The sequence below is a fragment of the Sapajus apella genome, unplaced genomic scaffold, assembly GCF_009761245.1.
Source record: "Sapajus apella isolate SASKATOON/1434 unplaced genomic scaffold, GSC_monkey_1.0 scaffold33, whole genome shotgun sequence".
Classification (NCBI taxonomy): Eukaryota; Metazoa; Chordata; class Mammalia; order Primates; family Cebidae; genus Sapajus; species Sapajus apella.
In genome coordinates, this window is record NW_022436973.1 from 7,113,100 (window position 1) to 7,138,746 (window position 25,647).

The following is a 25,647-nucleotide window of genomic DNA, read 5'->3' on the forward strand; positions in this document are numbered from 1 at the left end:
GGAGGGCAGATGCAAAAGAACCATCAGAGGCACCACCAAGGTGAGGGGCCGCTTCACCCTCACATGCCGCCAGTGCCCTGCATACATGTGTGGGTTGGTGGGGAGAGGGCCACTCATGAGAGTCTAGTGGGCAGCAGGGAGCCCTGTGGCATCTGAAAAAGGTCCAGTTTCCTGGCTCTGCATCTAGAAGTGTACCTTCTGGGCTCAATGCTGCACTTTCTGACAGCCATACATGGGTCCATGCCCATATTCTCAGTGCGGAGTCCCCTAGCCTGAGCTGGCCTTGCCCACTTACCGGAGAAAGAGAACGGATTTCCGTGGCCACCGTCTGTGGGCCTGGGATCATGGCAGCTGCCCCCTTCCCGGACTTGAGACTGCTCTCCTGGGGAAACAATAGTGCTCAGATGGCCAGCTCTCAGGCGGATGGGCCCCCAGGAAGGCCGGAGCACATGGCCACATAGCTCTCACAACCACAAGGTTGAGTAGTAACAGTAGAAGCAAAGGACTGAAGGCATCATTCAGTTCCACCTCCTCTCATTCATCCCTCGCTCGCTCAGGCACATACTCATTCGCTTGCACACTCACTCATTCAACAAACATTTACAGAGAGTCTGGCGTTAGGAACACTGCAGTGATCAAGACATGGCATTGTTCTCCGGAAGCACTAGCAGAGGAGTTGCCAGATTCAGGCTCATGTCCCGCCCCGCCACCTTTGAGCCACATGACTCGGGGCAGAGCCACTTCCTCTCTATGCACCTTGCAGATACATCTGTAAAAAGGGCCCCCTGCCCCAATCCCACAGAGAACCTATGAAGCTAATGGAGTAGAAAAGGTTTTGCAAACCAAAATACATAGGATAAATATAGGGGCATAAGCTGTCTATTTAGAATGTAATAATAATGACTTTCTGAGTGCTTGCTGCGTGCTAGGCTAGTGTTTTAAGAATGTTACATGCCTTATCTCATTTAATTCTCATAACACCCGTAGGGCATTATTTTAAATATTCCTGATTTACAGATGAGAAATTGGAGGACGAGAGAAAGTTAAGTGTTCAGTCCCCCAGCAAGTTAGTGGTAGAGCTGGAACTTAACTCCACGTTGTCCGACTCTAAGTCCAACACGCTCTTCGGCATGCCACTCTGCCCTAGTGACTCTTTCTCTTCAGACAGCTCTCCTGGTCCTACCTTAAATTCTAACTGCTAGAGCTTCCTGGAATTGTCCCTGGACTCACTGCCCCCCATCTGGCCAGGGCCCAGCTGCCTGCTTCTACCTCCTACTTTCTGCACCATCTCAGGGCTCAGCCTTGTCTGTCCAGGGGCCCAGAACTGTGTCCATTCTGCAGGTCCTCAGTGGCTTGACCTCTGGTTCTGGTCCGGGCATGGCACTAGATGTGGACCTCTGCCTACCAAGGGGCAGGTGGGGACAGAAACTCACTGACTTTCCCCTGCCCCTCCCACTCCTGCCTGCAGCTGAGGCTGCCAGCAGCCTGGTTCCTTGGTACTGCACCCACAAGGCACGTTCCAGATGCGCCTGCAGTCTCAGAATGTGGCCCAGCAGCAGGCCTTCCAAGGGCGGTGTCTGGGCTCAATACTTCCTTTCCCCTGGCTTAGGCAAGAGCCACTAGCCTCTCTGAATCCTAGCATCATTTTGGGCCTTTCTCCCTTAAAGCCTCTTATTCTCTCTTTGTTCTGTCTTTCCCAGGGCAAAGCCTCACCTCCGCCTTCACACTGAAAACAGGGGCCACCACTAGGGACATCAATCATTCAAAACAAGGTACCCTCTGCTCCTCCCTTCCTCTCCCGTATCCTTGGCCAGTCCAGTCACCTGCCTCCAGGAGGAGCGGTTCCTCTCCCTGACCAAGGCAAACTCAGCCCTCTGTTCCTCCACACTCAGGCTCTCTTCACTCGCCACCCTCTCTCTAAGCTGCCTCAGCTACTCAAGGGCTTCTGCTGCATCATCGAGGTCAAAGTCCTCTATCCCTTCACCTGTAGCTCAGATCTTTCTTGGATCTTAGGCCTTTAAAACCAGTTGTGTCCTAGACATTTTCCCCTGGAAATGTCCCACAGGCACCTCAGACTCATCCGATCTCGAATGGAATTCACTGCTTCCTCCAGTTCCAACACACGCTTGTCACTACAGAGCACCCTCCCCTAGCGCTCTGTTTATATCAGCAGTTCTCCAACTTCAGAGGCATCAGCTGGGGGGCTTGGAAAAACACTCACGGCTAGGCCCCACCCAAGAGTTTCTGAGTCAATAGGTCTAAGGAGGAGCCCAAAGGATCTGCCTTGCTAACAGGTTCCTGGAACCACATTTTGAGAACCACTGGCTAGTGAACAGTGTCACAAGCTCATCTTTCCTCTTGTCCCCTGAACATTCTACAAACAACCAAATCCTGTGCTTTCTCCCCTCCAGGCATCCCTTAACCCTGACCCCTTCTCTGTATCCACCTCCTTGCACTCCAGTCCCACCCTAGCCTGGGCACTGGCATCGAAGCTGGTTCCCTGCCTTCTCTCTCTGTCTTTCCCAGTGGCTTGTGGGCCCCAGAGCCCAGGGATATTCCCTTCTTCAAGCTGGGTTCACAGAGCCTGCTACGGAACTGCACACATCATGGGTGTCCAATTAATATTTGTGGAAGGAAGGAGAGAGAGAGAGAAGGAGGGACGAATTTTTGGCTCCAGTCCCTCCTCCACACACGTTGCTAGAATAATCTTTCTAAAACACAGAAACACATATCTGATGACATCACGTTCCTAATGTAAAAACTTAAGTGATTCCCTATTTTCTGCAGGAGAGAGGTTTGAACTTGGTATATGACATTTGAGGGCCTTCAAGCTCTGGCCTCGCCTTCCTTTCCAGCCTCCTCCCCTCCACCACCTCCCACCCCCTGGCTCCTCCTCATGTGCTTGACATCTGGCTTTCCTGACCATTTGCCCTTCCCCAAATACTACGCTCCTTCCCTTCTGCCCTTTGCACTTGCTTTTCCCACTGTCTAGAATGCCTTCTCCTGGGACTGTACCTTAACTTGTCCTTCAAGCATAGCTCACTCAAATGTCCCTGCCTAGGGAAAACCTTTCCCGGCTCCTCCTGTCACAGATGTCACCCCATAGCTGTCCTCCTGGTGGCCCCTAGGATAGCGTTATTACACTGTCCCATGAAGGCAGGAAAGAAGTAGCAGCAGCTCACATCTACAGACCACTTATTATGCACCAGGCCCTGTTCTCAGGGTGTTGCACAGGTTGCTTTGGTTCCCCCTCACATCAGCCCTTTGAGGTATGTGCTATTCCTGCCCTCTACCCGCACCCATTTTACAGAAGTGAAAACTGAGGCTTGGAGAGGTTCAGATAACTTGTCCAAGGTCATCCAGCCAGGAAGTGGGACAGCTGGGCCTTGTTCTCCACTGTAAGCCCGGAACCTAAATACAGGGGCATAGCACATTAGAGGTGCTCATGACAGTCATTTGAATGAATGAATCCCAGCAGGCACTATTGTTTCTTCAACTATATCCCCAGTACCAGGCAGATAGTACAGACTAATAAATGTTTTTGGAACAAATGAATGGATGGATGGATGGATGGATGAGTAAATGAATGGTATAAGTGCCTGCTTACCATATGAACGGATTTAAATTTAGCCCTACAAACATCCCAATGACACGTGGTGAAGGACTGAGGGAAGAGGAGGAATTGAGTGACCAGGGAAAGCTGTGCAAGCTGGTAACTAGCTTGGGCTTATTGATCTTACAGTTTCTGTGTATTTAAAACCTATCTGCTGGCTAGTCTAGACTGATGGAATTCCCTTCCTGTGTATATGTCGGGGGGTTGGCAAGAAACAGTATCTTGAAAACAACTTCTCAATGGCTCAAGATAGAGCTGGCTCCAGCATCCCTACCTTCCCTAGACCCAGCAGCAGCCACAACCGCAGCCCCAGCCCCACGCGGCTGAGGTTCACCATGGTCAGGATCAAGGGAGCAGAGCAGAGCGGCTGGGGTTGAAAGTGGAGCTCCTGGTGTCAGAGCACCTGGGGATAACCTGGCACTAACACTTACTGATTGTGTGACCTTGGGTAAGTCGCTTTATCCCTCTGAACTTCAGTTTCCTCATCTGGAGAGGATGTGGAGGGAAGAGCACCCACTGAGATTATCCACTCAGGAATCTCAGCACATTGCCTGGAACCACAGCCTGTGTGCTGACTGCTGTGTTCTGTTTAATCGCGAAAGGAGCTAGTGATGAAGAGGTCTCTTAGAGCGAACTGCAGAATGGGGATTATTGTTTTACAGATAGGACACCTGAAGCCAAGGACCTTCCTTAATGGGTCAGACAGCAAATATGTAGCAGAACCATGACCTCCCTCAACAGGCGGTCCCAAAAATCCTGTTTCCAACTTAGGGTCACCGTACACCATCTGCTGACCAAGGCAAGGAAGTGGTCTAAGACACGAGAAAATATGCAGCCACCCGGATGGGTCCACAGGAAGGACTCCAGCCTCACCTTCAGAGTGGAGGTGAGATGAGCCAATGAAATCTCAATGCAAGATGAGATTCGTGGGTGCCAATAACCAAAGAGGACCATCCTCTCTCTCCCACTGCTGTGTCTGAGACAGTCTAGATAACTGACTCTCAGGGATTCCACCACCCACATTATTCACTTTGGAAAACTGAGGCCTGACTGTATGTCCTGCGGCAACTAAAGCCCCAGACAATAAACGGCTGACTTATGTCCCACACCTGAGGCAGTGAGAGCAGCTCACGGCTTCCCGAAGCAGCCAGGTGGTGTTAGCTTGTTCTCTGGCTGTTTGGCAGGACAAGGGGGCTGATCAGAGAGGGAAGGGAAGCCTCCTGGGTTCAACTTACCATGGTGGTCGATATGGTCTCCGTGGTGATGGAGGGAGTGGTTGTTATGAACTCCCTCCCCACTGAGGTACTCCCATCAACCTGCTGACCAGAGGAGGAGTCGTTAGAGCTGGGGAGAGCCAGGTACCCCTGCAGCATCTGTCACCTGGGCTCACGGCCTCCCAGTTACAAAGCGACAGGCTGTGTGAGGGAACACCACTGGCAGGGGGCTGCACACAGACCAGCTCACAGAGGGGCAACAGGCCTCATTACATTCCAACCAACTTATGTGATAAAGAAAAAATAATCTCAGACTATCTGGCAAACTCTATCCAAATTTCAGTGCGTGTAATCTTTGACCTATCAATCTCTGGGTACCGGCTCTTTGGATATAACCTTTGAAAAGTTCGCCCAGAAGTACGAGCAAGGAAATTCACAGCATTGCTCATCATGAATTGCACAAGACAAAAACAACCACAGGGCCTGCGAATGGGAGACAGAGAAATAAATCAGGATTTACCTCCTAAGTGAAATGAGGAAGAGTAAAGTGGGGCTATATATGCCAACAAGGAGTGATCTCCAAAATAATCACTAAGAAAAAAGGTAAGGTGTAGGAAAAGATCACCTCTGTGTAAACATTTTTTAAGTATACAGAGATGTAGCTATCTGTGTTGGAATCAGTTTCTATTTTTTTCTGGGTGGTATTATAAGAAAAATCTCATTTTGTTCCGCTTGAATTGTATAACTGTAAACTTTTTTTGTTGTTTTGTTTTTAGGTCAACAAGGGTTACTGGGCTGTGGGATCTAGGGCTATTTTTAGTTTCTTTATACTTTTCTGTATGAAAACACGACAGAAACACGTATTACTAAAACGAAACAGGACAGAGGGGGAAAGCAGCTTGCCCAAGGTCACACAGCTCATCAGAACTCAAGAGTCCTGACCTGTAGTAGGTGGCTTCATAAACTCCTACCATCATTCTAAGAGTGGAAGAAAAAATTCTGGGAACAAAAGAACTGCTCATGTTGTATTGGTTTGTGTCTTATTTCAGTTTTCTCTCTCTCTTTTTTTTCCCCTGTCACCTAGGCTGGAATGCAGTGGTGCAATCATAGCTCATAGTTCACTGCAGCCTCGACCTCCTGGGCTCAGGTGATCCTCCTACATCTGCCTCCCAAGTAGCTGGGACTACAGGCATGTGCTACCATGCCCAGCTAATTTTTGTATTTTTTGCAGAGACGGGGTCTTGCTATATTGCCCAGGCTAGTCTTGTACTCCTGGACTCAAACGATCTGCTTGAGGCGATCTGCCCCAGCTTCACAAAGTGCTGGGATTACAAGTGTGAGCCACTGTGCCTGGTCTTATTTCAGTTCTTGAGACAAATGTTAGTCTCAGAGCAAAAAAGCTCCTAGCATTGTAGCTCTTCTGGCCAGGAAAAACCAAAAGGGCATCTATCAGATCCTCAATCTTAATTTCCTAGGTTTAAAAATCACAGAAGGAGTGTAGGGAATGCATTAGAAGTCGTGAACCTAGGCACATCACCTCTGCATGGTGGCTTTCTCCAGGGTGGGCAGGATGCTTCCTCTTGTCAAGACACATGATTTTTGGTTTTCTTCCTTCACTTTGTTCATTTTACTGATCTGATGTGGAACTCGCATGCATAAAAAATGACCCAGGATGAGCTATTCTGACTGAAGCTAAATTAGGATCTCTCCCTCTTCTCTCCCCAAGCAGCTCCTGGAATGCCTCAAGAAACCTCTCCAACTCCTCCAAGCAATGTGAGCACCAAGGTCCTAATCCACTAGCCAGTACAGTCCTCCCAATATGTCCAGGAGGAAGGGGTAGACGGGGTCATTCCCATTTTATGGATGGCTAAATAGAGGCTTTAAGAGGTATGGTCTTCCCAGGACAAGAACTTGCTTTACCTCTCGCCCCTCCCCAGAGCTCAGAGAGGACACAGGCAAAGAAGAGCATCAGGATTAAAACGGGAGTTCCAGGGAAGCTGAGATTAAAAGGATTGGCCAAGGGGTTTGGCCACAGCAGTGGGGACCCTGCCACTAAATGCCCAGTACCCATGCTCAGGGTACATTGGAAGGCACAGGTTACCTGGGTGTTATCCATAGCGGAGACTCTGGTCTGCAGTACGGCCTCTGGCTCAATCTTCTTTCTAATGGCCAGACTGCTGACAGTCATGGTTTCTGTTTTCACGGGCTGTAGGGAAAGTAGGGAGAATGCTCTGTAACTGAAGCCCTGGCATGACCCTTGCTCACAGGCAATCGCAGTGTGGGGTCTACAGATATCTGCTATCCCCACAGCTGGCCATGTCTCTGGAAGGGTACCCAGGTCAGGGTAAAAGATATGTGGTATGATATCACAGACAAACAGCACATGAGGAGAGCCAGGACCACCACCAGGACCAGGCAGGCCTGCCCCACGTTTCTGTGCCACACACCCTCATGGTGGCTACATGCTGTTTTTAGGCTACAATTAGAACATCTACTATTTCATTAACATACTCTATGCCAGGGCCCAGGCTAACTGTTTTCCTTGTATATATAATATCACCGAATCCTCAATGACTTCAATGGTGAGCTTACCACCTCTCAGCTGCTTCAGCTGATCTCTTCTTTTTCTTTTTTTTAGACAGAGTCTCCCTCTGTCGCCCAGGCTGGAGTGCAATGGTGCAATCTCGGCTCATTGTAACCTCTGCCTCCCAGGTTCAAGCAATTCTTCTGCCTCAGGCTCCCAGGCAGCTGGGACTACAGGCCTGCACCACCACACTGGGCTAACTTAGGTATTTTTAGTAGAAACAGCATTTCACCATGTTGGCCAGGCTGGTCTCGAATTCCTGACCTCAAGTGATCCACCTGCCTCAGCCTCCCAAAGTGCTGGGATTACAGGCGTGAGCCACCTCGTCCAGCCTGGACTATTCTTTAGAGCAGCCACACATCTAGGAGGCCTACAGCATCCAGGCAGGAGAGGCCAATGAGTGAAGAGGGTTTGTTGAGGACTAAGGTGAAGTAGAGAGCATGTGGGATCTATCTGGGTGTGGCCAACTGTGACTGTGACCTCTGAGTGTCTGACTTTTTCTTTTTTTTTGAGATGGTGTCTCACTCTGTTGCTCAGGCTGGAGTGCAACGGTGAGATCTCTCAGCTCACTGCAACCTCTGCCTCCTGAGTTCAAGTGATTCTCCTGCTTCGCCACCAGAGTAGCGGGACTACAGGTGCGTATCATCATGCTCAGCTGATTTTTGTATTTTTAATAAAGACAAGCTTTCACCATGTTGGCCAGGCTTGTCTTGAACTACTGACCTCAGGTGATCCACCTGCCTCAGCCTCCCAAAGTGCTGGGGATTACACCTGTGAGCCACCGTGCCCAGGTATTTTGTTTGTTTGTGTGTGTGTTTTAGAGACAAGGTCTCACTCTGCTGCCCAGGTTGGAGTGCAGTGGCATGATCTCACTGGAACTTACTGTACCTCCAATTCCTGGGCTCAAGTGACCTTCCTGCCTCAGCTCCCGAGTAGCTGGGATTACAGGCACAAGCCATTGTGCCTGGCTGAAGGGGATTCTTATAGATGGTTGCAACCCTGTAACCCAGCCATTCATCCAGTTAATCATCTGTTAGTGCCTAGTATATGCCAGGCCTAGAGGAGCTGCCACCTGGTGGGAGGGCAGGCTCGTCAGCCACTGACCTGACAGCTTTGGATAGTGTTGGAGCATAGGCACTACAGGGGAAGGGGGCCAATACTTCTGCCCAGGGTGATCAGGAAATCCCCTGCTAGGAAACCGACCTTTGAACTTGGTCCTGGAACATGACAGGTTTGTAAGGCACAGAGAGGGAGAAAAAAACCCTTCTGCTCAGAGACTACAGCATGAAGTGAGAGCCCAGAGGAGCTAAGCTCATATTTCAATGCCTGGAACGTTGGGGAAAGGAGAGTGTGGGACGGAGGCTGGGTCTAGAAGAGATGAGGAGGCAAAGAAACAACATGGGCAGACGTGCCTTAGAGAGATCCCTTTGCAGCTCTGCAGAGGAGGCCAAAGAGAGGCCCAGACACAGTCTGTGCCTCCTCAATGACCATGTCTCCTCTCTTCCGGGAGCTTCCATTACCACCCTGAGACCCCAGGGCCAGATGACCCCAGAGAAATAAGCCTGGGCCCCCGGATCAGGAAACACCATTCAACTTTCAGACCAGGCTGCAGGAGCCCCCGAGAGTCCACAGACACATGCTCTCTGCAGGTGCCATGCAACACAGGCGGGGTGGGGGCATCACATAAGACCAGACGGCCTGTCATTGCTCAACCTCAGCAAGCGACGGGGTCACAGGGTTAAAACACCAAGGAGCGCGTGTTAGGGGTGAACCGAGACGGCAAACATGCGAGCACAGAACCATGCTGTTCTGCGGAGGGGCAGTCATGCAACACGAGACAGAGCTTCAGGCTGCAGGCTGGGTGCTCCGTCTTCTCATGGGTGGCCTGGGGCCCTCTTAGCATGCGGTGCCTGATGGACCCAGCTCTTGAGGAAGCTCCACTGTACCTCAAACTGGGGCATATCCGGGGTGGAACAGGCCCCTCGATCCGGACTGTCTTCTATGCCCCCAGACTCATCATCCTGGCTGGGGGCCCCCTTGTTGAGATCCCGGGAGAACACCAGGCCCTCAGTGTCTGAGTCGCTTTTGTCCCGGTCGAGCTCAGGCAGGCTGCGGGAGAAGTCTTCAAAGGCGCTGCCGTGGTAGTCACCAATGACCGTGAAGTCCACCTCAGCCTCCAGGCTGGACGTAGAGCTGACTGTGATGCTGGAGCACTTGCGCTCAATGGCCAGATGGTTGTCCTTCAGGAATACCGCGTCCTTCTCCTGGTCCTGGTCCTCGTCACCCGTGTCACTCTCTGGGGCCCGGGGACGTGGTGGTTTGACTTTCTCCTCGGAGCCCTCCCTCAGCCCTGCTCTCTATGGCCAGATAAAATCAAAAGGATAGGGATGTGGGGTGGGGAGAGAGAGAGAAAGAGAGAAATCAAGATGGTGAATGTCAGGAGAAGCCTCGGGGCTATGTCGACATCCTGAATGGAAGAGCAGGCCAGGAAACAAAAAACACCCCCACAAAATGTTCCTTGAAATCATGACAAGCTTAAAAAAAAACCAAAAACAACTCAAGAGTGGAGATGCCCCTTTCCGAGGGCCTCACACTGATGGCAAAAGCAAGTACAAAGCAAACGTCCTGCCAGTGAGTCCTGGACAGGAGGCTCCATCCAAGGGTGTTGAATCTGGGAGCTCACTGGAAGCGGCATTGCGCAAAAGGCAGGGATGGAAGCCCGGACCCCAGGCCCATCCGTGCAGGCGGGCGTTGAGAAACAGAAACTAAGGAGGGATTCAGGGAGACCCAGGAAGGGAATGCAGAGAGGTTGGAGCCAAGAGCTTTGAGAAACAAAAGAGGAAGCCAACATATTTGTCAATTCCACTGAGTCTCCATGGGAGGGGTCAGCATCGACTAGAGGGAGGAGCAATTCAGGGTCAGGCCTTTTGGGCAAGAGCTTCTTGGGAGCTGAGTGTTATGCCGGCTCCACCCTGAGCACCATGAGTGGACCACAGGCAGGTCAGAGGCTCTGGTCCCATCAGTGAAATTGACAACAGCGGGCCAAGGCAGTGCCTGGGGGAACCAGCAACTCTTGTCCGACATACATACCTCTCAACTGGCCTGTCAGGGATTAAACACCACACACACATGTTTGGCTGGTTCATGACATTCTTTTAAAAGACCAACCTAATACCCATGAAAGATTTTTAAAGAACGTGGCTTCTGGTTCTAGGGATTCAGTGGGCTTAGACATTCACTTGCAAAGCGAGACTCCATTTAGCCAGTTCCTAGAAGGTTGAGAGGTGTGAGGGAGACATTCCAGACAAGCCAGAGTTGAGCAGCAAAAGAGGTGCTGCCACAGCAGGTGGGAACCTAAGGCGGCGATGCATCCTGGCCAGGTGAAGGTGACTGGGTCATCAGGGCACAGAGGGACTGCAGAGACCTGAGGGCCTGAGGGGCTGGCGAATCTCAGGAGCCCCCCCTTCCCAGGGGTGTTGGCTGCTAAGTTGGTGGAGCGTTTCTCTTCCCTGACCGCATCTCCGGATTTGTTCTGGATTAGAGAAGACAGTTAGTCTTAAGGAGGCAGAAAGAAACTTGGCACGGGGACTGAGAGGGAACCAGAAGCGAAGGATGGAAACCTCTGGACTGTCAGCTTTCCCAAGGCAGGAGAACCAGGGATGGGAAAGGATGAAGAAAGATCGCTGGACAAGCCAAGCAAGGTAGGCAGGAACCCAGCAGGTAGGAGCGGCAAGGCAAAGCAGGTATGTCATTTGCTGATGGTGGTGCCACCTTCTCCATGGGGGTTGTGTGACCCTCTGAGCACCAGGTCACACCAAAAGCTGAGGGTCTTTGTGGCCAAGCTAACATGGGCCAAGCGGAGAAGCCCATCATTCAGCCTGAGCTACACCCAGGCCCGTTTAGGGAAATGAACTCACAGGGATGGATAAGCAGCCTCTGGTTGCAGTAATGACGAGGGGCCACTGAAACATGCTTCTAAGAGCTACAGAGCATGCGGCCAGCCCCCATGGGTGGGGAGCAGCAGTGGGGGTGGGGGCTCACGCGGCCAGTTACCCCAGTTCCAGTAGCTTCTGCCAGTGTGGTTTCACAGCCCGAATCGGGGGACACGGGCCCCAGTTCTGTGTGTACTTCCTGGTGGGATGCAGAAGTGTCCTCCCCGACGTGCCTGGTAGCCAGGGGCATCACTGTGGCTTTGGGGCCAGCAAAGTCCTCCGGGGGCTGGAGCTGGACAAAGCCCAGGTCTGAGAGCATACTCCACTGCCACTCTGTAGGTCCCACAGGGGCCTCTGATGACAAGTCATTTGGAAGGGCCCTTGCATCACCCTGGCTCATTCGGCGAGTTTCAGCTCCATGGGTCTCAAATATCCGAATTTTATTGGCCACTGAGGTCTTGCTAATATCTTCTAGGGAGCCCTCTTGGCCCCCAGCCTGGAAAGAGGTCCTCTCCCTTTGCTTCCCTGAAGGGAACACTAACCCCGGAGGTATGCGCCCCTCACCTTCTTCAGGGACTACTCTGGGCTTTCTGCTGGTAATGGGAGGTGGCCTGCGCTCACCTCCTGTGTTAGGGGACACCACAAACCCTGCTTGGTCCTTGGGCTCTGGACTGACTTTCGAAAGATGGACATGTCTGAGAAAGGGCTCCCTGAGCTCTGAGGGCTCCCCTGACCCATGGGAGGCTGGGCTTGGAGAAGCTTCCTCCTGAGCTGCCAGGTCCTCCGAATGACTGGGGGAGGCCGGCAGAGGGATGATCACCTCCATGTGAAGAAATGCTGAGGCCTCGAAGTCTTTCAGCTCAGCCCCACCTTTCTGGGTAGGAACTGCTCCCCTGTCTTTGGGTGGGAAGTTGCCTCTGTCTGGTTTGGCTGGCTTCCTGACATTCAGAGGGACGGCCCGAGGAAGGGAGCAGGCCTGGGGGTCGGGACGCATACCTCCTCCTCTGTGAGGAGGGCGGTTCTTCAGTTCCTCTGTGGGACTTTTCTCAGCCTTTCCCAGCAAATCTCCACTCATGGGGGCCTCCTCCTCGCAGGCTGTGCTGGCTGTTGGGTGGGTAAACGATCCTTCCACTCCCCACTGGACATCTTCGTAGTCTCCAACAAATGTCTGTGCTGCAGTAGGTCCCTTCAGGTCACCAGGTCCTCCATGGTTCTTGAGGGTCCTTGCCCCTTCCTCTGGGGAAGCCATGTGGGCTTTGTCCTTGCTCCTGCTAGAAGCGGTGGCAGAACCCCTCAGGTCTGAGGAATTCGGTGACGGCCTGGGCTCACCTCCAGGAGGGGCATCCAGGCGCCCTTGTCTCTCCTCTAGGGTTGGGGGGAAGACTTGGTCTTCTGAGTCTTTTTCTTCATAGTTTAAATAGAAGCTCCTCTCTGCAAAGGAGGTATCAGTTTCGTCGCTCGACTCAGCTCTGACTTCTGTGTGGACTGGATCCAATAGAAACGACTGGAGTCCTCCCTTGTTGGAGGCTGAAGAGAGGATGTCCACCTCTGCTGGCCTGGTCCCTGGAGCAGTGGGCCTCCCACAAGTGTGGGGCTCCTCCAACCCCTTTCTCAGCTCTGTCTGGCCCTCCAGCTGACCATCTGACATGCAGCGGTTCCTGATGGTTGCCTCTCTAGTATCTGCCCTGAGCTCAGAGCCCTCAAGGAGCTTTTCTGCCAATGTGTGGCCTGAAGCCAGGGCAGCCCCTTCTGGGCCTTCCCTGATCCAAGGGACTTCCTCCCACACTGACTCAAAGTCTTCAGGACTTGCAATCATTCTTCCTCGTTGCTGGGTGTTTGCTCTTCTGGTTCCCACCATTTCTTCCATGGCCACTTCCACTTTGAACTTGTCCACCAGAATGTCTACCTTGGAGAGTCTGCCGTCGGCAAGGATACCAGCAAGGCCTGCCTGCCTTTCTTCCTGCTGGGTGGTGGTCACTTTTAGGAGACCGAGATCTTCTGGCCTAGTGTACTGTCTTTCTATAAATACCCAATGCTCTGAACCCTGTGTTTCAATTGGAGCAAGAAGAGTTAACATGAAATATCAGGCACCTGAAAAATGGGTGTTTTTCCCTTTGTAAGAGGGGACCAATCTACCATGGAAAGGTTTGACTCTGGGACAGCACATCCCTAGAACTGGCTGGGGAGAGGAAGGCATGACAGTGCCAGCCATTCTTATCGAGGTCACTCTTCCCCATCAGGCACGTGATAAATTATTGACCAATTTTCCTCAACCACTGCCCCCAACTTAATAAAGTGGGATGGGGTATTATGCCTTCCCCCATGTCAGCCATGAGGAAATGGAGATCCACGGATGGGCCAGGACCCTTCCTCTTCCTCTTTTTTTTTTTTTTTTCTTTTGTATTTTTAGTAGAGATGGGGTTTTGCCCTGTTGGCTAGGCTGGTCTCGAATTCCTGATCTTGTGATCCTCCCTCGGCCTTCCAAAGTGCTGGGATTGCAGGTGTGAGCAACCACACCTGGCCCCTCTTCCTCTTTTAATAACATAACTGCCACTGTCAGAGGGGGAGGTAGTTTCTGTTATGTGGCATCTTTAAATGTTAGAGCCGAAAGTACTCTTACGATGTTATCCAGTCTCATCTCCTCATGGTGTAAACAGGGAAACAGGCCTGGAGAAGGTCAGTGACTTGCCCAAGGTCACTGTTAGGAGAAGACAGAGTCAGGAAAAGAAAGCCTGATTTTTGAGGCTGGAGATCTTTTCTAACTTATTTCACAACCACAGGATATGGGTGCCAACTGTGATCTAACATCAAGTTGAAGGGATGCATTAAGTTCCATAGGCCACAGCCTGAAATCCAACCTTTGTACGAGGGCTTCTGGGAAGAAAGCAGAGTAGTTGTGGAGATACCACATGGCCAGGTTAGTGCCAGGCACCACAATGGCTTAAACAGCTTGAACGCTGTGGGGTTCAATCTAAAAGAAACAAATACCAGGGCCCATTCTAATTCTAACAAACCCCATCAAAAGAGCAGAAAAGGACTGACCAGAATGCATCAAGGAAGGGAGAAAGCTAAAGATCTAAGCATCATCGTGCATCAAAAGCACCAGAGGCCTGTGTGGTGGCTCATGCCTGCAATCACAGCACTTTGGGAGGCCGAGGTGGCCAGATCACAAGGTCAAGAGATTGAGACCATCTTGGCCAACATGGTGAAACCCTGTCTCTACTAAAAAGAACAAAAAAATTAGCTGGGTGTGGTGGCAGGCACCTGTGATCCTAGCTACTCGGGAGGCTGAGGCAGGAGAATCATTTGAACCCAGGAGGCAGATGTAGCAGTGAGCCGAGGTTGCGCCACTGCACTCCAGCCTGGCAACAGAGTGAGACTCCATCTCAAAAAACCAAACGAAAACAAAAAACCAAAAGCACTGTCAGGCCATCTCCCAATGGCTTCTACCTCCCCCAAGAGTTCATCAAACAATGCCTGGGAGGGGATGATACACTTCTAAAATGGTTCGAAAAGCAGGAAGGTCACTGGGTTTTTCATCTTCTTGTAGCCACAGGATACTTCCCACAAAATTATAATGGAAGTCTGGGGTGTGACAGAAATACAGAGCTGCCCTGGTGAAGGTGGGGGTGTGGGCGGCCTTGGTGCCCTGAGGTAACTCCCTCCTTGAAATCATTGCCGCAACTAGAGCCCCTCATGATGCAGATATGGAAACTGAGACCTGGAGAAGCATCTTGCCCAAGGCCACACAGGGAGCAAGTGGAAAGGCAGGCCTCGAACTCAGTCTCTGATGCCAAGTTCTGTGAAGTGTGTCCTCTCCACCCTACCATAACCACCTCCACAGGGAGACGTGCCCAAAACTGCTCCTGGCAGCAGGAGGGGGAAGGTTTATATGACCTTGGGCTCCTTTTCAGGTTATGACTTCATGAGGACTCGGTTCATCCCACCCCGCTGGGAGGAGTCTGTCAGATCCCATAAGATCTGACAAATTTTGAAGGACCAAAACCCTCTGTTCGCCACTGCATTTTGGCAAAATCTCTGATTGCCAGGGAATCAGAACCCATTAAGATAATCTTGTCCATGGGAAAGAGAGATAAAAGGAAGGGGGAGGCCGGGTGTAGTGGCTCACACCTGTAATCCCAGCACTTTGGGAAGCCGAGGTGGGCAGATCACAAGGTCAGAAGTTTGAGACCAGCCTGGCCAATATGGTGAAACCCTGTTTCTACTAAAAATACAAATATTAGCCCAGCGTGGTGGCACATGCCTGTAGTCTTAGCTACTCGGGAGGCTAAGGCAGGAGAATTGCTTGAACCCAAGAGGCAGAAGTTGCAGTGAGCTGAGATCACACCACTGCACTCCAGCCCAGGCGACAGAATGAGACTCTGTCACAAAAAAAAAAAAAAAAAAAAAAAAAGGAAGGGGGAAGGTCTAGGAAAAGTCTGAGGTGGGTTTCTAAGTTTTTACTTCTGGTCATTAAGCCTTCAGGACCACAGCTCCTGAACCATCCCAAAAGAATGTGCTTTGAAAGCCCACAGAAGCCAGGTCCCTTTGCTCATCTCCTTGAGAAGTGGGTTCCTTCGGCTGCCTCCATTCCAGCTGTACTCACATCATCTACCTGGCAATGATGGCCAAAGCTAATCAATAAGCCTCCTTCTGGAACATTCCTGCCCCAATTCTAACTAGCAACTAGACTGGACAAGCAAGAGTGAGTGGGGCAGGTGCTGGCAGAGAATGAAAAGTAAGACTCTGCAGGAAGAAAGGGGAATTGTGGTGATTGTTAGTTACCGTGTAACAAGCAATGCCAACCCTCTAAGTTATTAAATTTAATCCAAATGGCAACTTGTGAAGCATATATCGTCATCCTTATTTCAGAAGGGGAAACGGTATCCCAGAGAGGAGGGGCCATGCACAAAATCACAGACTGAGCAGCAGGGAGATGAAGTAAAATGTAGGATCCTGAAGAGGAAAAGAAGACTGAACAAAAAAGAGAAAAACTTCCACGGCGCGAAAGCACTGGTGGAGCTACACACCTGGCCCGAGGGGTTGGTATGAAAGTCATTCTAGCTCGATTCATAAAATGGGATATTGTTAGGGTAGCCCCAGGTAGCCGCAGCTCTGCAGCCATTCTTTCCCAAGCTAGGGGACCGTCGGTGCCTTGCTCGGAGTGCCTCCTGCCGTCATCTGGGGGAACTGCAGCAAGGGAAGCTATGCAACAGGGGTTGGGAGAAATCGAGCCAGTTCTGCTTGTAGCTGTCTGCACCCGAGGCACAGACAGGAAACTCTCCAGCCCGGCAGTTCTCCTGACTATAGGCTGTTCAAGCCCCTCTTGGAGCTCTGGGTCGCATTTTGGGGCCTGCCTTTTTTTTTTTGAGAAGGAGTCACAGAAGACGCAGGAAGGAAATGGCTGGAATGTCATGCCCTAACTAGCCACTGCTAGACCTCATTCAGGCTTCTGAACAGAGGCAAGACCTTAAGGCAGAAGGCATTTGGGTCCATGACCTCTGATCCTAAGCTTAGAAGTCAGAGCCTGCCTCTAGAGTCACCTGCCTCACCAGGGCCTGAAGGAGAGAGGGCATTCCTGCCTCCCCTTCAAGGCCAAAGGCAATACAGGCTGTTCTGTCTTCCCAGAATGGTTGCAGTCCTGTCCCTCCTGAGAAACAATGGATGAGGGAGGGGCGGGCCCTTTATGGATCTCTGGGATGGGGACATTTCCTTATCACAGCATGGGCTACCTGTTGCTTCCATCTGCTTGGCAGAATCTGGTACATTCCCCTCACCCCAGAGAAAGTGTTTTCTTAAGACCACAGAGGGTGGTTCTGGGGGGCAGGAGGAAGGGGCACAGGTGGGTGAAGACAGTAACCTCAGGAGATGCTGCGAGGCTTTTCTGAGTGAACACTTCCAAGCCTGTGGCTGCTCCAGGCTCAGGTACCAAGTCCTGCTGAGAGATGTCCTGGGTCCTCTGGGACTGCAGGGGAAGCCCAGAGCCAGAGGAAAGGGAAAAAGGGAGGAAGGGAAGAAGGAGAGACAGAGACAGGAAAAGAGGGAGAGAGAAAAAGTACAAGAGATACATACACACACACAAAGTCCATAAATAGCCCAGCTTTTTAAGTCCCACATCTTTAGGATTAGCGGATTAGGTCAGGGAGTAGCCACTCTGGGGGGTGAGCTAGGGAGGGACGACCCTTCTGAGCCACTTGAGGGAGGGAGTCCCACAGTGAGCTCCAGGGCCCTTTTCCCATGGCCTGCCTACTCTCATTCAGAGCTGCTGGGGCCATACCATTCAGATGCTGGTTCTAGCTCTTCCCTGGATGTCTTTGGCTTAGGCTATGGTTCAAGCCTGCAGTATGGATTACAGCCCCCTTTAAACATTCAAACTTGGGTTTGGCAAAAAAGTTCCCACCGTTTTCCCCTTAGCCCAGATGGGGCCCAACAATATACGGGGAAGCTGCTAGGAATTCTGGATAATATAGGCATCTGCAGGACACTCCCCACAAGGCTGGTTTTTGGATCAGGGATTCTAGTCACCATCAGCAACAGCCCCATGACCGCACAGCACCTTCCAGTTGAGAAAGTGCTTTTATATTCATTATTTCTACCTTCCCAACTACCCTATGGAATGACAATTCTGGTTCTTCTACAGACGGACTAGGCAATGAGGCTCAGAAAGGGGAAGTTACTCACCCAAGGATCCAGTCAATCCTTGTCTATGACACCTCCCCATCTCCCCAATCTTCAAAGGCCCCTAAATGCCAAGGGGGCCTGTAAGCCAGTTTCTGAATGGATGGTCCATAGCTCCAGGGTGAGCTCCTGTACCATAGTTCTTTCAGACAGTGTACTGTACTTCTTGGGGCTGGGGGAGGGGCTGGGAGTTGAACAGATGCTACCTTTTACTAAGACTCATCTTCTAGCAGTTCTAGCTATCACCAGCAGGTGGGGCATACCCTACACCAGGCTGCATTGAAACACTCCAGAGCTCTAGACCCCACTCCCCAGGGCTCATCCTCCCCTTCTCTTCTGGAGTCTCACCCTTTCAGTAGCCTCTGCATCCCACCTCACCCATAGCCAGGCCAAACCTGGCCAGCCCACATCAGGATTGATTAGAGGCCACGCTGAAAGGCAAGAGGGGGCGCTGTTCACTGGACCACTAGACCAGACCCCGCCACCCAGTCCGCGGTCTTGGTTGTGCCAGAGGCAAACAGAGGCCCTTCATGGACGAAGAGGTCTGCCCTTCTTCCATGGCACCAGACTTAAAATCACCAATGGGGGAGCCACCGCAGTAGCTCTCTCTGGACTCATGCCTTACCAGACAAAGCCCTCTGTTATCTGGCAGGTTCAGTCCATGGGTAGTACTGATCCAATCAAATGATCTGCTAATTAGATCATGCATCACCAATTTTCAGAGCATTAGAGGGCAGCACACACACAATTGACTCTCTACCTGGGTCTTTATATGATTTGGTCATGCTCCGAGGCAGCTGTGATTTAACAGCAAATACAACAGCATGGGTCACAAGAAAATTGGGTTCTGGCTCCTCTTCCATCAGCTATGACACTGAACAAGTCCTTACTCTTTCTGGGTCTCAGTGCCCTTGTCTGTAAAATGAAGGTTCTAAGCAGGTTCCCAGGGTCCTTCCAACTTTTATTTTATTGAGAAAGAGAGATTTTATTGGTTAAAGAGAAGTCATCTGTGAATACCTCTAGTTAAATTAGTATGCTTGACTTTAACACTTTGGGTTGAAACGTGCTTTCTTTATCCTGACTTGAAGTCAAGCTCCTCTGTGGAAGAGTCTGGAACTCTCAAGTGAAACAATAACTCACACTGTGCATTGAGGTACTCTGCTGGTCCCTCCTACGCACATTATCCATCCCCATGAAGTAGGTGCTTTGATTATCTCTACCCAGCGCGTCTCAGAGACATTAAGTAACAAGCCCAAAGCCATCCAGCTAGCAAGCAGCAGAGCCGGAATTCGAACCCAGGAAGTATAAGTCTACATCACAATCGGGTTTGAGACCAGTAAGCAACAGCTCTAGGGAGGAAATACTTAAGTCTAAGCTGGGGTAAATATTGCCAAGATTTGGCGAGGGCTAAAAATACTGACTTGAGAGTCTAAATGCAGGGCTTCCCCAAATCCTAACTTCATCTCTTTCTCAATCAAGAAAACACCCCACGCTTTCCACTAGGAAAGGCAGGTCATGTGGGATCCTTTTCTGAAGCCTCAGAAGCAAATTTCTGGGAAGAGCCCATTCCCCACCAGTGGGCTCTGAAGCCCCTTCCACAAGGGACCACTCCCTGATCTGTGTTTTCACAATAGGCACAACAGGGTCTGGTTCTGGATGGAGCTTTTGGGATTCTCAAAACGTGTGCATGAAAAGCCCCTGCAGCACTTGTTCAAATGCCGGCGCCAGCACTGAATCCAAATACCCGATTCAGTAGGTCTTGGCTGGGGCCCTGAAACCTGCATTTCTAACAAGCACCCCTTCCCCATTATACTCTGGCTGATGGAAGAGGAGTACACCAAGCCACCACGAGTCTTGAGTTTTTCATGTTTCAAGTTGGTTTCCAGGACCCAGATTTAGTGACTTCATCTCCTTCAGCCTCATTTACTACCCTCTCCATCCCCACCAGCCCCTAAGCAGCAATGGGGGAAGCATATTGATGTGGGGGATCAGTGTAAGTCAGTAGGTAGCAACCACCCCAATGCCTCTTTACCCAAGGCCCCTATCCAGGGGTTCAGGGTGACACCTACCTCATTGGCTTTCTCGGGGGTGCCTTTAGGGGAGGGGGAGGCTGGTGAGGAGGGCAGCCTGCGCTCCCGTTCCCAGTCTCTATCCCGGTGGATGAGTTTGCTGTTGGGCTCCTTCAGGGTCCTCTTGAGTTCATTGATGCTGGCCTGGTGCTTCAGCAAGACGTCCTCTGGCTTGTCTAAGAACTAGGGACAGATGGAGAGGGTGGTGGTGTTAGGGGAACGGCTCCAAGTGGGGGATGCGGGGTGCAGGGATGATGGTGGCAGTCATCATGACCACCCTCCACCAGCAATGTGGTTCCCACTCTGGCCTGTGTCACCCCTCATGGCAGCCCCAGAGGCCAACCAGGGCAAGGACAACCACGCCAACAGGTGCACAGCCCAAGGCACAGAGCACTGAAGATGAAGAACAGGAGACGTCTAGTCAAGCCACCTTTGCTTCTTCCCTGCCTGGCTCCATAGCCTCTGAACACCCAACTCTACCCAAATCCCACAGGTCTGGGTGGTTCCCTTTCGTGCTACAAGCCCAGGCTTAGTCACAGAGGAGGCTTCCCTCTGGTTACAACCAAGGCAAAGCCAGCGGCAACTGCCAGAGAGCTGTAAGAACTCACTAACCCTGTTCACTGGGCTGCTCTGGCTTGTTCGGGGGCCTCCTAGATCCCTCCTGGATCCCAGTGTCCACTTTCTGGTCAGGACTGGGGCCACTGTACTTAATAGGATGTCCAGTCTGGGCCCCAGCCCAACATGTGCAACTGCTCGGGCTCTGGGGAAGCCACAGTACAGATCCTCCTCAGGCCAGGGACATCCAGGAGAATGACCAAGCTCCCATGCCAGGGAACAGGGGCAGGAACAGATTGTGTCCAGCCTCCTCTGCAATAGGCCACTACCTTCCCCAACCACCCCGGACCTTCCGGATACCTTTTAGGTACTGACTCACCAATAGCAGACAGGGTGAGATACAGCCATATAGAGAAACTAGGATGCTGTGGAGTGTTGAGGAAGGTTAGGAGAATTAGAGACCAGGAAGAAGAGCAGTTAAGTCCCAAGGCTGGGCACAAGAATTGAGCCAGGTACAGCTGGAGTTATAGGATTATAACTATACAGGGTAGTGTTCCCCATTAAACTACCAAGTCTGGCTGGGTGCAGTGGCTCACGCCTGTAATTCCAGCACTTTGGGAGGTCGAGGCAGGTGGATCACCTGAGGTTGGGAGTTCAAGACTAGCCTGACCAACATGGAGAAAACTCATCTCTACTAAAAATACAAAAAATCAGCTGAGTGTGGTGGCACATGCCTGTAATCCCAGCTATTTGGGAGGCTGAGGTAGGAGAATTGCTTGAATCTGGGAGGCAGAGGTTGTGATGAGCCAAGATCGCGCCATTGCATTCCAGCCTGGGTGACGGGAGTGAAACTCCATCTCAAAACAAAACAAAACAAAACAAAACAAAAAAACTGCTACCAAGTCTGAGCTTAAGCCAGTGCAGCATGACAGAGTCATCTCCTTAGGTCAACGGAGGACGTGCTTTTTACAGGAGCTGGCAGGGACCTGCAAAAGCTGTTTACCTGCCTACTTCTGGGGCAAAGCGGTTGCTGGCAGCCTAAGGACCCTTATCTGCAAGGCTATTTAAAAATTCATGTTATCTCAATTCAGGATAAGAAATGGACAATCTCAGCCTACTAAAGTCAGATCAGGTGATTCTGGAAGAACCACTGGAAGGTAAGCTTACCCTTGGACAAAGCTAGAAGCTTCCCCTGGGCTCATCACTGGTACCCAAGGATCCACTATGGTTGACTCCCAGTGTCCCTCAGGAAGGAAACCAACCCAGTGAAGGCCCTGCTTTCTCTCCAGACATGTCTGTTCCTCAGGTATCTCTTCCTAAGCTGAGCTGCCCTTGGGACAATGGCTGTCTGACAGGTCACACCTGATGGTGGCGTTTGCACGGAGAGGGGGTTTGGGCTGCAATGAGTAGTGAGTCCCAATCTGAGATATGGCTTGTTATCTTCCATCCAAACCTGCCCCACAGCCTCTGTGGGTGTGTTATGCTCCTGAAGGCTTTGGGGAACAGTGGGATCCCAGGATCCTTCAAAGTTAAGGGTGTTGGAGAAACCTAGTCTGAATGCTTCGCTGTGCAGACAGGGAACTGGGGCCTGAGGGGACTTTTCCAAGACCTTCAAAGAGTTGGGGGCAGAGGTGGGGTTGAAACCCAGATCTCAGGACTCCAACAGCCATTGTCCCAAGGGCAGCTCAGCTTAGGAAGAGATACCTGAGGAACAGACATGTCTGGAGAGAAAGCAGGGCCTTCACTGGGTTCTTCTTATGTCCCAGCCTCTGGCCCTTCCCTCTGGCAGCCCAAGAATAAACCCACTTCTCTTGCAGTTAAAGTTCAAATGAAGAGTAGTGACTGTGTAAGGTAATAAGTGGCTAACACAGGAGGAATAATTTGGGGGAAACAACAAATAGGAAGGAGACGAGTAAAGGAGGAGAGAAGGAGGAGGTTTTTGCCAGAGGTGAGCAGTGGTTGGCCCTGCCTGGGGAAGGTGTGGGACTGGAGTTGGGGCAGATGCAGATAGATGTGCTCTGAGGTGCCTCCCTCCCCATCCCAATCTCCACTCCCACATCTGGTCGCCGATAGACACAAAAAGAAGCTTGGGGTGAGGACACAGGGGACAAAGATGAGATGGAGGTGGAACCAAACAGTGCTGTGGGGGAGGAGATGAATCTAGGGGAGGGTTGGGTGGGGCAGATGAGCTAAATGAAAGTGCAGAATGGCCTGGAAGAGCTGATGGCACAGGAGGGATGGTCAGCAGGTGAGCTGCAAGTATGGAGGACCAGGCGAGCTGGAGAAAGCTGAAGGCGGGAGAGACAGCCGATTGGCCAGGAGAGTTTAAGAAGGGAGCTGGAGAGATGGGCTTAGGGGGTGGTAGAATGGGGAGCAAGGATGGCTGCAGAGGGGGATGGCTGGGGAGCAGAGATGAAATTGCAGCTGGGATGGTACCAGGGAAGTGAGCCTGGGATGGACCTGTGGGATGGTGACAAATGGCTGGGGATGGAAATGGCTGGGTAGGGAGGGACAAGTCCCATGCAGTACCTCCTGCTTGTGTCTCGGCGTGGTTTCCTGCTCCGGCTAGTGGAATGTGGTAGGAGGGAAAGAAAGCAGCAGGGTCAGTAGAGCAGATGGATTAGAGATGCCACGATGGACTTGGTCCAGCAAGGAGCCCAGAGCACTCACACTCGACGAAGTGGAGGCCAGGGCAGCTGGGCGGGCCACCAGCAGGGCAGTGAGGTAGTCAGAAGGTGTAGCCGTGAAGCAGGGCCTTGTCCCAAGAAGGCAGAGAAGGGAACTAGAGGCCAAGTGGGCAGAGCCACACTCAGCACACAGGATGTGAGGATGGGGTTTCCTGTCTCTTGCTGTCAGTGGGAGCATGTTCAAGGCCCTGTGCTCACAAGGTAGATGGAAAGAAACCTGCTTAACAGCTTAATACAAGAGGAACCTGTGTGTGTGCATGTTTGCACATCTGGGTGCATGGATCTCAGGGTGAGGGGTGCATATATCTCTTACTGAATGCATGTGAGGCTGAGGTCATGCACTCCCGCACAAGCATGTACACACAGATACTGGAAGTGTGTGTGCACCTGAGTGGGGTGTGGGGCAGAAGGAAGGGGACACACTTGTACCTCACACCCGTGAGAGCTGCTGGTGACACCTGGTCATTCTCTGAGGGGGAAGAGAGTGGTGCAGATCCAATCTCAGTCAAAGGGGCAAATTAGGAGTGTGCACAATGAGAATTGAGTCCTCCAGGGGAGAGAGTGTCCCTCTGGAAAAGCAGGGCAAAGTCAGGGAGGGTACAGGGCGGGCAGCTTACACACCCCCACACCCACCCCAACCTGGGGAGGGCCAGGTATTGAGCATGACCCAAAGGCAGGGCCCTGCCCATGATGCACTCCATAGCAAGGGTGCGTGGCCACAGCTGGGGGCACATGAAGGCCAAGGCCTAGGCTAGACCTCAGGTCAGCCTCCTGATCCCCAGGGCAGAGGATACAAGAAAGCCAGGCTCCTACCTTTAGCTCCTTGATCTTGGTTGGGGTCCTGACTTCTCCCTCCTCGGCCTCTGACCTTCGGCCCCCAGACTCGCCATCCTCCTCCCGCTTGTCACCTTCAGGCCCTGCATCATGGTTCTCGCTGACTGAGGCTGGGCGGGAGAACTCTGCTGAAGTGGGTGGAGATGGCAGGGCAACCATGTGAGGCCCCTCCCAGAGAATGGACAGAGAACCAGCCTGGCCCTGCCCAACCACGCCTGGAGTGGAGCCAACTCCCCACACCCCTCGCCCGTTGCCCAAAGTGGTGAAGCAGACTTCTGGTCACATGGTCGGGGAGTGGCAGAGCTGCCTCTCAGCCCAGGACTCCTTCCTGCTTTCTATAGCACTAGAGCTGGATTCAAATCTCAACATCTCTTCTTGACTGTGTGACCTTGTGTAAGTTACACAGTATCTCTGGGGTCTTCGTTTCCTCATCTAGAAGCAGTGCCTGCTTTAGAAAGCGGAGGTGAGGAATGAACAAGCTAATGTATGTAAGTATTTATGGAAGAGTGGCTGGCACAGAGTGAGTCTTCCATCAACGGCGGCCCATAAATGCTGCTCTTTTGGTTGTGGTGGCTATGGTAGGAAACTCACTTGATCATCATTTAGCAACACAGAAATATTGTGAGATTAGCTTTACTATTGAAAGCTACAGTCCTAAAGCTTGCAACTGATGTACCTTCTTTATAAATTAGGGAGAATTCAGGGACATCCCTGCAATAACACCCTTTTCACTCATTGGTATTCCAAACTGCTTTTCTGAATAGGAATGGAAGGAGTAGAATTACAGACTTCTCCACAGGCATTGGGCATAATCCGACTATGCCCGACCATGGATTGTGTCTTGGTGGAAAATAGGCTGAAAAACACAGGTTTAAAATAACCAGAGCTCAGATTATCCTTGGGGTTGGCCTAGATTTTAAAAAGAGGATAATTATCCTTTCTATTCATATACACTCACTTTGCAAAGTACCCATTTATGCATACATTTCCTTTGATTTACACAGTACCCTGTGTTGATGGCTGGAATGGGAATGACTTATCCCCATTTTACAGAGGATAACTGGAGATGTCAAGGAAGAAAATATCCCACTGGTGACCCTTTGGTGAATTGGGACAAGGACCAAGGCCTCCTGGCTTAGAGTCCAAGCTTCTGTTTCTCTCCGATGAGCTTCACCAGCTCCAGGCTAACCTCGGCTGCCTGCCAGAATCTGGGCTTCATCTGGCCCCTGATGTGTAATGGAAGTAACAGAGGAGGGACCTTTCCTCTGGCATAAACCCCAGTTGTCAGTCCTCTGTCTACCTAAGGAGAAGAAGGAGCTTCTTCAGCCTCAGACGAACCCTTGCACAACTACACATCTTTTAAACATGCACAGGAGTCCTGAGGCAGGTCTCACTTTCATATACCAGAAAAAGTATCAGACTTTCTTGATCACCTGGCAAACTCCTAGGTATCCTTCAAAACCCTGCCCAGGTGGCACCCT

General features: G+C 51.5%; 1 protein-coding gene across 23 annotated transcripts in view; it reads right to left on the bottom strand.

The window, feature by feature from the left end:
* The window catches only part of EPB41L1 (erythrocyte membrane protein band 4.1 like 1), a 145,314-nt gene that overhangs the window by 14,424 nt on the left and 105,243 nt on the right, over positions 1-25,647 (bottom strand). For 4 of the 23 annotated variants that reach the window (XM_032295056.1, XM_032295057.1, XM_032295062.1 and 1 more), the window contains 10 exons: positions 24,146-24,294; positions 23,175-23,210; positions 20,091-20,273; positions 17,204-17,308; positions 11,465-13,387; positions 10,836-10,943; positions 9,358-9,768; positions 6,929-7,033; positions 4,849-4,932; positions 296-382 (listed from right to left, as the gene is read on the bottom strand). In XM_032295056.1, coding sequence (XP_032150947.1) covers positions 296-382; positions 4,849-4,932; positions 6,929-7,033; positions 9,358-9,768; positions 10,836-10,943; positions 11,465-13,387; positions 17,204-17,308; positions 20,091-20,273; positions 23,175-23,210; positions 24,146-24,294 — 3,191 coding nt within the window. The remainder of the gene's footprint in view (positions 1-295; positions 383-4,848; positions 4,933-6,928; positions 7,034-9,357; positions 9,769-10,835; positions 10,944-11,464; positions 13,388-17,203; positions 17,309-20,090; positions 20,274-23,174; positions 23,211-24,145; positions 24,295-25,647) is intronic. The other 19 variants (XM_032295059.1, XM_032295058.1, XM_032295060.1 and 16 more) reach the window with 19 other exon arrangements.